The sequence below is a fragment of the Myxine glutinosa genome, chromosome 5, assembly GCF_964187855.1.
Source record: "Myxine glutinosa chromosome 5, kmMyxGlut1.1, whole genome shotgun sequence".
Taxonomy (NCBI): Eukaryota; Metazoa; Chordata; class Myxini; order Myxiniformes; family Myxinidae; genus Myxine; species Myxine glutinosa.
This window is the reverse complement of record NC_136265.1, coordinates 172,337,182-172,350,593: the sequence shown is the minus strand read 5'-3', so window position 1 is coordinate 172,350,593 and position 13,412 is coordinate 172,337,182. Positions and strand designations below refer to the sequence as shown.

General features: G+C 43.3%; 1 protein-coding gene across 4 annotated transcripts in view; it reads left to right on the top strand.

The window, feature by feature from the left end:
* Positions 1-13,412, top strand: part of LOC137426725 (girdin-like) — a 193,566-nt gene that overhangs the window by 2,977 nt on the left and 177,177 nt on the right. For all 4 annotated transcript variants that reach the window (XM_078779085.1, XM_078779084.1, XM_078779082.1 and 1 more), the window contains exon 2: positions 11,938-12,038. In XM_078779085.1, the coding sequence (XP_078635211.1) occupies positions 11,938-12,038 (101 nt within the window). The remainder of the gene's footprint in view (positions 1-11,937; positions 12,039-13,412) is intronic.

Sequence of the window (13,412 nt, the reverse complement as noted above, 5' to 3'; positions counted from 1 at the left end):
CCACCACCATCAACAACACCACCACCACCATCAAAAACACCACCTCCACCACCACCAACAACACCACCACCACCATCAACAACAACACCACCACCACCACCATCAACAACACCATCACCACCACCACCATCAACAGCATCACCAACACCAACAACAACAACACCTCCACCACCACCACCACCACCACCACCACCACCATCAACAACACCTCTGCAGGAAATTTCACACCTCATATTGGAAAAAAAGACCTCAATTCCTTGTATTTATCTGCAGACTATCGGCTGAGAGCTCGTGTGCTTCTCCTGGCTTGGACTATGGCATGATCGCCGTGACGTCATCATCATCCATGGCAGTTTTCCATGCCTGCATTTCCTCACCAACTCTACATTCTATTTTGTAGCCTACATTGTCCAAAGGGCCACATTCGTCGACGGATTCGGTAATGTATTCTCATGTCGTCACATGTGACATGTGTTGCTGTCACCTCTGACATTAGTTGCTACACAGCAGCAAAGAGTCTCCTGGATTTTGATCAATCGTCGCAATACGCGTGCTCATTATCGTGGGCCTCACCAGGGACTTCACAGAATCCGCTTCCCCACTCCCGTCCCCCATCCCCATGTACAACCCCTTTCCGAGATCAGAGTAAGTGAAGTACGTGTTGCCATTGCTTCTTCCATCAGAGTCCACGTGAAACACCCGTTGTGAACTCATCCTCTGATTTCTTCTGAGCTCTGATTTAAAAAAAAGTCATCTGGTCTCGGCCATCGGAGCCCTTGACCGTCAACTTGACCGTGCGCATCGGTTGTTCAATATCGAGCAAATGTTTCCCACAGGGAAACCTCAATGCAAATGTCCTTGGTCATCGTCTTCAAAAAGATCTGCGGCCTGGTATCCCCACGGTGCTGCGATATGTTACGCCCTAACTAGCACAACTACGTTTGTCGAGACTATGTTTGAAAAGGAACCTTAATCCTGTACTTGATGTTAATGTCCTTAACACCATGGACAACAACATCGGTGTGCACCACAAAAGTGGAGCACACAGTACACATAGAGGTGCTGAGCATTCTTCCTCGCATTGCCAAATTGTTCTGCTTGGTTATTGAGGATAAGCCATTCACATGACAGAAAATGTGCAGCAAATTCGGAACTTCTAAACTTGTGAATCATCTTGCTGCAACATGCATGACAGCTAAAGCGTTACGGTAGAAAGGGCAGCCGATCGTCCATTTGCTTCCGCACTATTTAAAAGGATGGTCCTATCGGGTACTATATGTGGCGAAACATACTAATACTCTTTTCCAGGGTGCAATTTCAATTAATCCCTGAAAATCGTCTCCGAAATGTAACGCGTGTCACGCGTAATGAGCCAGATGATGTCTGGTGTGAGCTGCTTTGAGCTTTGCTAACTAGATATGGTAAAATACTACATACTAGCAGAGCCTGTGGTAAAAATACCACAATGTAAAACAGATTTTAAAAAGGAAGACTTTTATTATTGCACTCCTTTAAATAGCTCAAAAATGTTAACCTACATATTTATTAACAGCAAATTTTTTGGGGAGCGATCGAAGCAGCGATTTGTTGCCTATACACTGCCCACCTTCAATTATTATTTTTTTGGTCAGTGAATTTATTTATTTTTTAATGTGTTTTTCCTTTTTTTTGCATACAAGATCGAGGCTTGTGTAAGAGCTAACATCAATCACAAAAAAAAAACGGACACAAAACATACAATAAAGGGAGTGGGAGACAAGATGTGGAGAGAGAGGGAAGCGCACAACTACAACAACAGAGAGCAGGGACATTGGGAGATCTGTGGGAGGGGGAGGGCTTGGGGGAGGAGGCATGGGAAGGTGGGGACGGGGCAGGTGGGAAAGGTATAAAACACATGGACACTGCTAGAACTTCCAGGAAAGAAAGAAGTCGGTATTTCCCAAAAAAGTGGATTTGGGGTGAATTAACGGGGGTAGAAAAGATCAAGGTTTTGGATGGGGGAAGATAAGAGATGGTGGTGAACAGCTGTTTTAAAGAAACTAGGGCATGCCCGTACTATATATATATCTAAAATTATATCCCCCCCCTCTATTTACATGAAATGGTTTGGTCCAAAGCGAACGGCTTGCGGAGTTTGGTAAAGAAATCGCCATAGCGTGCACAAACGCGCAGGAAAGCGAAAGAATCGCAAATTAGTTTTAATTAGTTTTAAAACATAGTTGAACGCCAACATAGTTTGCCAACGTGAAATAAATGAATACGCTCTCAAATGTGCCGTCCGAGGCAGAGTCTGTTTGGCACGTTCGGCACACGTGATAGCTCGCTGCTCTCTGATTGGTTGAATCGTTTTTTGGACATAGCTCGGTAACTACTTGTCCGATTAATATGAAACCTTGAAAAGGCACATTCTCGGGTCCCCAGCAATATACCTGGCAAGTTTAAAGTATATCGGACCCGTGGTTGTCGAGAAACAGCGGTCACAGACAAACACACAGACATACACACACACACACACACACACACACACACACACACACACACACACACACACACACACACACACACACACACACAGAGATTACTGGCATTATAGATAGACTGGAGGGAGGACTGGGATTGAAGGGAGTGTGGGAGTTTGTTCCAGAGCCGGGAGAAAAGGGGAATGAAGGAGTGAAGGTGAGCAGAGAGCCGAGATTTCGGCAGTTTAACCATAAGAGGGTTGCAGGCAGATCTTGTGCGACCTGTAGGAATATTAGGGGGACAGGGCACAGACAGAGCTGGGGGGGGACAAGGCCGGAGAGGAGTCGGTAGAAGACAGAAAGACCACCTACCTGCCTGCGGTGAGTGAGTGAAAGGCCCTCGGAGTTAGCTTCATCACGGGAGATTCCAATGAATCTGAAAGCTTTGCTTTCAACAGCGTGAAGACGAGCTCGGTGTGATTATTTGTGAATAATGTGAATATTTCCCCACAGGTTTGGATTAATTTGGAACAGCTTTTACTTAAAAACTTCTCTCTGAGGACCATTTCCGTGTTTCAGGGTGAGAAATACAAAGACAGCATTAGCCGATTATATGTAATATATATTTTAGGATTCGATATATTTCATTGAAAGTTATTCCGTCCATTCTTGCTCGTACATTGATTTAACTAATCAAGGTTGTGCATCCTGGATGAGCGGCCTGGGGGTTCAGTAAGTCGAGTAACATTGCATTGCACGAAACTGCGCGCTGCACTCGCGCCATCGCCACGGCTGCAGCAACGATGCACATCGGCAGTCGGGTGCCGCAATCATGAGTAAACGACTGCATTTCGTATTCATGTTTGTGCTTCACCAAATTGGATTGCATCATTATTTATCTAATAAATCATATTTCATGTTCCCATATGGTTGAGAAGACATGTGGTTAAGAGCCTTTTGTTATCGCGTCCTTTTGCTGGGAAATAATGACTCGTGCCCACCAGCATGTCGTGCCTGATAGAATGCTGACTATGACGTAAGTGCGCAGAGCTGGAACTTTCCTTCACATAAGCAACGGCTCGGCTTATAAAATAAAATAAAAAGGTTTCATTCTTTTCCATTACGGACTTGTAAGACTAACATGATGGCATGATTAAACGAGGCCTACCGCATGTCACGGATGTGAAAGTGTTTTGAGTGTACGGTTTACCTATTTGATTACAGCACGGCTTGCTCATCACCGCTACCATGAACATGTACCATAAGCCATCGTAGAGAGCTCATGGATTGTTTTGGGATGTTAATTTAATTGGACTGCACTTTACCTTTCTTCCTTCATTGGCTCGTGGTCATGGATCATGGTCATGATCATGGTCTCGGTTTCATGGTCATGGATACTTGGACCATGAAACTATAGTTACCTCCGCCACCAAAGGTGGATGGAGGTTATGTTTTCACCCCTGTCTGCTTGTTTGTCTGTTTGTCAACAAGATATCTCAAAAAGTTGTTGACGGATTCGGAAGAAATTTGGCAGAGATGTAGCGTATGTGTCAAGGTGCGAAATGATTAGATTTTGGTAAAGATCCGGATTCGTATCCGGTTACAAGAATTTTTTAAGTGAATCTTCACCATTGGGAGATTGGGCCAAAAATGATACCAAGCAGGATATCTCAAAAAGTTGTGGACGGATTCGGAAGAAATTTGGCAGAGATGTAGCGTATGTGTCAAGGTGCGAAATGATTAGATTTTGGTGAAGATCCGGATTCGGATCCGGCTACAAGAATTTTTTAAGTGAATCTTCACCATTGGGAGATAGGGCCAAAAATTATACGGAGCAGGATATCTCAAAAAGTTGTGGACGGATTCGGAAGAAATTTGGCAGAGATGTAGCGTATGTGTCAAGGTGCGAAATGATTAGATTTTGGTGAAGATCCGGATTCGGATCCGGCTACAAGAATTTTTTAAGTGAATCTTCACCATTGGGAGATAGGGCCAAAAATTATACGGAGCAGGATATTTCAAAAAGTTGTGGACGGATTCGGAAGAAATTTGGCAGAGATGTAGCGTATGTGACAATGACGAAATGATTAGATTTTGGTAAAGATCCGGATTCGGATCCGGCTACAAGAATTTTTTAAGTGAATCTTCACCATTGGGAGATTGGGCCAAAAATGATACCTAGCAGGATATCTCAAAAAGTTGTGGACGGATTCGGAAGAAATTTGGCAGAGATGTAGTGTATGTGACAAGGACGAAATGATTCGATTTTCGTGAAGATCCGGATTCGTATCCAGCCAATAGAATTTTTAAAGTGAATCTTCACCATTGGGAGATCGGGCCAAGAATCATACGAAGCAGGATATCTCAAAAAGTTGTGGACGGATTCGGAAGAAATTTGGCAGAGATGTAGCGTATGTGACAAGGACGAAATGATTAGATTTTGGTGAAGATCCGGATTCGTATCCGGCTACTAGAATTTTTAAAGTGAATCTTCACCATTGGGAGTTACGGCCAAAAATGATACCTAGCAGGATATCTCAAAAAGTTGTGGACAGATTCGGAAGAAATTTGTCAGAGATGTAGCGTATGTGACAAGGACGAAATGATTAGATTTTGGTGAAGATCCGGATTCGTATCCGGCTACTAGAATTTTTAAAGTGAATCTTCACCATTGGGAGTTACGGCCAAAAATGATACCTAGCAGGATATCTCAAAAAGTTGTGGACAGATTCGGAAGAAATTTGTCAGAGATGTAGCGTATGTGACAAGGACGAAATGATTAGATTTTGGTGAAGATCCGGATTCGTATCCGGCTACTAGAATTTTTTAAGTGAATCTTCACCATTGGGAGATAGGGCCAAAAATGATACCTAGCAGGATATCTCAAAAAGTTGTGGACGGATTCGGAAGAAATTTGGCAGAGATGTAGCGTATGTGTCAAGGTGCGAAATGATTAGATTTTGGTGAAGATCCGGATCCGGATCCGGCTACAAGAATTTTTTAAGTGAATCTTCACCATTGGGAGATAGGGCCAAAAATGATACGTAGCAGGATATCTCAAAAAGTTGTGGACGGATTCGGAAGAAATTTGGCAGAGATGTAGCGTATGTGACAAGGACGAAATGATTAGATTTTGGTAAAGATCCGGATTCGGATCCGGCTACAAGAATTTTTTAAGTGAATCTTCACCATTGGGAGATAGGGCCAAAAATTATACGTAGCAGGATATCTCAAAAAGTTGTGGACGGATTCGGAAGAAATTTGGCAGAGATGTAGCGTATATGACAAGGACGAAATGATTAGATTTTCGTGAAGATCCGGATTCGTATCCAGCCACTAGAATTTTAAAAGTGAATCTTCACTATTGGGAGATCGGGCCAAAAATCATACGAAGCAGGATATCTCAAAAAGTTGTGGACGGATTCGGAAGAAATTTGGCAGAGATGTAGCGTATGTGACAAGGACGAACTGATTAGATTTTGGTGAAGATCCGGATTCGTATCCAGCCACTAGAATTTTAAAAGTGAATCTTCACTATTGGGAGATCGGGCCAAAAATCATACGAAGCAGGATATCTCAAAAAGTTGTGGACGGATTCGGAAGAAATTTGGCAGAGATGTAGCGTATGTGACAAGGACGAACTGATTAGATTTTGGTGAAGATCCGGATTCGTATCCAGCCACTAGAATTTAAAAAGTGAATCTTCACCATTGGGAGATCGGGCCAAAAATCATACATAGCAGGATATCTCAAAAAGTTGTGGACGGATTCGGACGAAACTTGGTGGACGAGTTGGTTAGGTGACAAGAACAAGTCAATTAGATTTTGGTTTAGGTCTGAATCCCGATCCGCCCTATCAGTGGGATACAAACCATAAACTGTTCAGCCTGGCGGAGGTATGCGCTCTACCGAGTGCCATTCTGGTTTTTGAAGGATTTTAGAGTTAGACAATAGTGCAACTTCAATATATAATCAGGTATACGTTACATGTACATGTGTTGCATTTGTCACCAAGCTTACCCAGAACATCTGTTTGAGGAGTTACTAATGGATTTTGCATTGACATCTTTTGAAGTGGTACAAGGCATAGGTCTAGCAGCTAGGGTGGCGATTCCTATGCTAATCTCATTGTAACCGCTTTGTCACAACAGGATTTGTTGGTGGAAACATCACGTTGGTCAAGACCAAAATCGCCGCCTTAGCTGTTAGTACAACCTGTGAATGCCAACGACACGTAATACCCTTCTAGGAAATGCTTAAAATCATACTAATTTATTTTGTCTTCTAACATACTGTTTTGACATGAGACACCATCTGTCCCAGTATAGCTTCCTGAGTGAGCTGCTAAAGGGATTACCTTGACAAGACAAGACCAGACAAAACAAGAGACAATATTGTAAAGATAAACCTCGTTATGTGGATTATTCGTCCTGTGAAGTCTCGGGCCAGAGATCTGTTTATGATCATTCATACACACCTGACTCGATAGGAAATCACCGCTCATGCTTAAAATCTTTCATTAATTAGGAAAAGCTCTGCTGCTGTAGTATAGTAGGAAAATGCTAATGTAACCAGGCCTGGTATGTTGTTGTTGTTTTTTTTTGTTTTTTTCTTCTTCTGTCGTACTCCTCGTAAGGAAAGTATTATTGAAGACTATCCTTGTTATAAAAATTAAAAGTTCCATCTCTTTTGTCCTCAAGCAAGTGTAAGCAGACGTGATGCCTGGAAATCGCTCCGCACAGCATACTTGAAGATGCAACAATGTTCAGCCTAGAAAGGCCTGACTTTTGATGCCATTTCCCTCGGGAAATTAACTCAACCCGAGACTAGACGGCGGGCACACCCTCACTGAGCTGTCCTGCCACTTGCTGATTAACTACACAATCTGTTCTTCTTCTTCTTTTAACCAAGGACCTTTTTTGTTGTAATTGACCTGTGTAATGATGCGTTTTGGATATCTATATACACACGATATACAGTATATCATATATATGACGTCATGCCGGAGGAGCCGTCTGCCCGCACTGGTTGATAGAGGACATTAAATATCTTGTGGTGTCTTTCACAAAGGGTAGGCATCGCCATTAAGCATTAAACATCGATGGGACCATGAACAAATTCCTACCCAAATCGCCTTCAGTTGAGTATCCTGCGGCCGAGTGACGATCAGTCCACATTTGGTTCTAGCCTTGAAACATTTATCGGCTTGTAAATGCCCAAAGCTCTATCAAGAGTATGGACCTCTATTATTATTATTATTATTATTATTATTATTATTATTATTATTATTATTAATATTATTACGCCAATGCAAATCTCCATGTGGGCTTAAGCAATTGGTTTACTCTGTCTGTCTGTATGTCTACAGACATCTGTCTATGATCGAGGAACAACTTTATTTCAATTGAATTACTGTATATATTTTGAACACTAGAACACAAATCAAAACATGAATCTGCAGTTTAGCAGCACTTTGGCTCTGAATTTGCAAATTGTATGGAATCTCGTCCCGAGTGTGCATGCGCAGAGAGGAGTGACATAATTATTTTAGTCTGCCTGTCTGACAGTGAAACAAAATGAAGTAAATGAACGCAAGCAAATGTGACGTCACAATAAAATATGAACTGGTGTTGCCTGGTGTTGGCTTAGCGGTTAGGGTGCTGGCTTGGGATCCCTAGGATCCTTAGTTCGAATCCCGGTCGATCACTGAATTAACGCCAGGGGGGTTGACTCAGCCTGTTCATCCTTCCGAGGTCGGCAAATTGAGTACCAGCTTGCTGGAATGAATGATTCCGGTGTGTACCCCGGTTTAGAATAGGTACACCGTATCCCTGCTCATCGTAAGAGGCGACTAAGGGTTGGCATCAGGAAGGGCATCCGGCCATAAAAACATTGCCTCAAACAGGGAACCATGATTTTCATGGGGCCCGCAAGGCTAACCCCCCGCTCTAGCGGGGATAATGGCCTTAAAACGATCATTCAATAAAATATGAACGATGTCATAAAAAATATGAACTCAAGTAAATGAAAATCATTCCAAACAGGGAACGTACTGTTGCTAAGGACATCATAAAGGACACAAACAGCAGGCACAAATAACTAATTTAACATTTAAAAGGCAGTTAATTAACGGAGGTAAACCTGCCGTTTAGCAATAAATTGGGCAAAATATTGTGCCATTTTACGCCATCTCATCCAATCAAACATGCCGCTTGCGCTCTCATGTTAGGGAATATCGAGATTCAAACAAAATTGAGGCTCGTAAAATTAGTGAAAATATAGATTGTACTCGGAAACGCAAGCAAGAGTTTAAAAGACTCTTCCCATGCCGTTTTCTCAGGACTACATGGGGTAAGGTGTTCTGTTAACTCTCTATTTATTATTTTTAATATTATCTATATAAATAAATGGCAGGGGTACCCGGTGTTGCCCGCTCAATTTTTTATTTTTTTTGCGGGGACCTAAAATATTTCCCTACGCCCACAAAGGAATGGGGTTGAGGTTGAATGGGGTTAATATTCCCTTTCACATAGCTACAGAGGCTTGGATACGATCGAGTGATTTAAGAAAAATAAATAAATAAAAATAAAATAAAAATCGATTTTTTGGGGTTTCAAACCTGAAACAGGCAAACAGCTCTAATAGAACAGATATTATGGTTTCTGTCGTTTCCTATCTCATCTCTCACCATTTTGTGCTTCATCATCAAACGCTGTTGGCATAATTAGTCTTACAATTACGCTTATGGTATCTAATTGTACTTTATTCTGTTTGGCCCAGTCAAAAGTTGACTTTTGTCAGACTTCATCATGCTGGATGACATCACGGCATTCTAGTGGGAGGTGCTTAAAGCCCAACTGTCTCGGGATTGTAGGTGTTCTTCTTCTTTGCCACTCACCTCTCCATCATAATCAAATGCCATTCCATAACATCACTGTCCGAAACAAATATCTGCTATCATTATTTGCCCTGTGGTTGTGGTGGTAGTGGTTGGATGTCAATGAAAGCTAGTCTGTTGGGAGCCGTTGGTGAGGTATGTGGATGGACAAAAGGACCACCGAGGCACTCGGAAACATGGTGGTGGGATGATGAAGTTGGAAAGAGGATTGACGAGAAGAGGAAGAAGTTCAAGGAGTGGCAGAAGGCGAAGGGTACGGGAGCAGAAACAGCAGAGCATGAAAATTATAAGGCAGCCAGGAAGGCTGCAAAGAAAGAGGTAGCAAAGGCGCAGGAGGCATGTAGGAAAATGTTCGGAGAACGCTTGGATTCGGAAGAGTGTCAGAAAGCAGTATTCAGGATTGCAAAGCAGATAGCGAAAAAGAGGTGTGATGTGATGGGGGTGAGTTGCTTGAAGGATGAAGTGGGACAAATCGTTGTCGACCCAGATGGAATTAAAGGAAAATGGAAAAGATATATGGAAATGCTGTTGAATACAGAGAATGAATGGGATGGCAACATAGAGAGTAACCTAGTTTTAGGACCGGCAGAGAAGATAACTGAGAAGGAAGTTGAGGAAGCGATAAAAGCAATGAAGGGTAGAAAAGCGGGAGGGCCGACGGGAGTTGTGGGAGATATGTTGAAGGCAGCAGGAAGTTGGGGTGTGAAGAGAATGACAGAGATCTGTAATCTGGTGGTGAAAGAAGGCTGCATTCCAGTGAATTGGGAACTGAGTACCCTCGTCCCTCTATACAAGGGGAAAGGTGACCCTCTGGAGTGTGGCTCGTACCGAGCGATAAAGTTATTGGAGCATGGAATGAAGGTATTGGAAAGGGTGTTGTAGAGGAGGATAAGGAAGAAAGTGAAGATCGACGAAATGCAGTTTGGATTCATGCCAGGAAGAGGAACGACAGACGCGCTTTTCATTGTGAGGCAGTTGCAGGAGAAGTACATGGAGAAGAGGAAGAAGTTGTTTCTTGGGTTTGTTGATCTGGAGAAAGCATTCGATTGGGTTCCACGCAAAGTATTGACATGGGCATTGAGGAAGTTAGGAGTGGAGGAATGGTTGATCAGAGTAGTGATGGCAATGTACAAAAGAGCGCGCACAGCTGTAAGGACGAAGGACGGGAACAGTGGTGAGTTTGAGGTGAAGGTGGGAGTGCATCAGGGGTCGGTACTAAGTCCACTACTATTTGTAGCTGTGATGGAGGTGCTGGCTCAGAACGTAAAGGAGGGTTTACCGTGGGAGTTGTTGTATGCAGATGATCTGGTGTTGATTGCGGAAAGTATGGATGGACTGAAGGAAAAGATGAACACGTGGAAGGAATGTATGGAGACAAAAGGTCTGAAGGTGAATATCGGAAAGACGAAGGTGATGGCAAGTGGTAAAGCATGTGGTGAGGTGGAAAGAACTGGGAAGTGGCCCTGTGCTGTGTGTCGGAAGGGTGTCGGAGTGAACTCCATTCAGTGTACAATGTGCGCTGAGTGGGTTCATCAAAAATGTAGTGGTCTGAGAGGGTCATTAACCAGTGTGGCAGCTACATTCAAATGTAAGGTGTGCACAGAGGGAGCTGCAGATGGAGGAAATGTTGGGTTGGATCTTGGAGACGGCGTGAAGCTGGAAGGTGTGAAAACATTTTGCTACCTCGGAGACATGCTGAATGGAGAAGGTGGATCAGACTCGGCAACGGTTGCTCGAGTGAGATGTGCATGGAAGAAGTTTCGGGAATTGAGTGGCGTGCTGATGATGAGGGGAGTGTCGTTGAAGCTGAAGGGAAAGGTGTATGCTGCATGTGTGAGAAGTGTTATGATTTATGGGAGCGAGACATGGGTAATGAACGTAGAGCAGCAACGAAGGTTGGAAAGGGTGGAAATGCCAATGGTTCGATGGATGTGCGGAGTATCGTTGAGAGAGAGGAAGACAAATGATGAATTGCGAAAGATGATGGGAATAGAGCCTGTGATTGATGCTGTGAAGGGGAACAGGTTGAGATGGTTTGGTCATGTGTTGAGGAAGGATGAAAGTGACTGGTTGAGAAGAGTGATGGAAATGAATGTAGAAGGAAATAGAAGACGGGGAAGACCGAGAAAGACTTGGCTAAAGATGGTGGAAGAATAAATGCGGGCAAGGGGGTTAACAAGGAGAGATGCAGAAAATAGGGCAAAATGGAGAAGATTGTCATGGGGACCGCAAGGCTAACCCCCGCTCTAGCAGGGAAAATGGCCTTAAAATACATGTTGTTGTGTATTATTTGCCCTGTAGGCTGTAACCCTTGTTTTGCGCTTTTACAAGTGGTAACTGAATCATGAAGGATTTGTAAACTTTGCATTGGACAGCAAAATAAATCAAGAAAGCAATCTGAAATATTCCTTTTTACATCGGCATTGACTTGACTTGTGCGTACAATCTATGTTTAGGGAGCCTCTTATGCGGTATATGCTTCATGTTGCCTTTTATGAAGGAGTGTGTAATTTGAAACAATAACTTCAAAGTAAACATGAGTGTTAAAATACTTTTGTGATCTTTCTTCCTTTGGTTCAGATCCGAACGCTATTGCCCTCTGGTTTGGACGGAGCTGATGCTTTAAGCCAGTACACGCAGCTCGTGGATGGCGTACTTCTCAATGATGTCATGGTGCAGATGTAAGGAAGATTTTTCTTTTCTTTTGTTGAATGCACACATTTAGCTTTCATCTTTCAAGGATTCCAATTTCAGAAATTGAAATTCCAGTCTCTCTATGAGATCTGCCACTGGTGATTGAAAGTATGGATTTTATGTTGATTGCTGTTGATTTTCCTCATTAGAAAATTCATTTAAAATTATCGCCTTGGCTGTGTGTACGACGCTCTCATATGGTAGTCGGAAGTTCTGCTTGGTTTGGGGTGCATTCATGGATTGCAAGGGGTGATGGGATATTTCGGACGTGTAGTCTGCATGAATGATTCCTGACCCGACCATGAACTTTCATGCTGGTGCATCACAGGCATCAATGAGTGTGCCTTTCTTCGGAGGAGAGGTCTGCTGTCCTGTATGCTAGCTTTCAGTGGTGGAGGTCCCGCTTTGCCTTTTGGAAATAGAAGGCCATTGTATGCTGTTACATGGCAGAATTCCAAATTCTTGCCTGGAATACCCATGGAAAGGCAATGGCAAACCAACCAATGTATGTCCCTGCGTGGAGCCTGCATCGACAGCACCTATGGTTGGGGTTGCATGCATGGATGGATGGATTGATGGAGGGATAAGATAAGTGGGTCGTAAAAGAAAGATGCTTACATGCGTGTATCCTCATTGACTGTTTTGTTTTGACGCTCGCATACTGTAAAGTTCTCATTTGGTTTCTTCCTCAGGGGCCATGCACATGTTACATATACAAGGTGGAAAGCAGGTGGATTGATTTAAAAAAACATTGAGGAAATGCAAAGAAGGGATTAGGCTTCGGGAAAAGAATGGGGAGTGTGGAAGACAGGGGGGAGGATGGGGTGGGGAGAAGGAAAGATATTTGGAGGCTTGGAGATGAGAATAAAGGAAAAGGTGGAGAGGGCGGGGGTGTAAGCGAAGGTGCAGGTCAAACATTCCACTGTGTTTGCATTGTAGACGTTTCCCTTACTACTATAATCACAATGCGTTGAGAAGTACAACTCCAATTGACTTGCTTTTAAGAGCTTATTGCGCGCCAGGTACGTGGTATCAATAACACAGCATGTTATCGCACTCACTGGACTAAAGTTTCTTTGTTGCATCAACGGTTTGTGCTATTTCCAGCGTTGTTCTGACGCAAAGCGCTTTCTGTGCTACAACCCTCATGCGTGCCTCTGTGGACAAGCCTCGTTGCCTGCCGACCGCCACTTGCTGCCCATTGTGCAGCTTGTTCATCCACCCATACTTGCCAACGGATAAGGCCTTGTGTTTTACAGTGATAGTACTACCACCTGCGCGCAATACAAAGTGCTGCTTTGATATTGTAGTGTTGGAGCCATCACTGTTTAGAAGGAATAACTTCCATTCACATTTAGGTA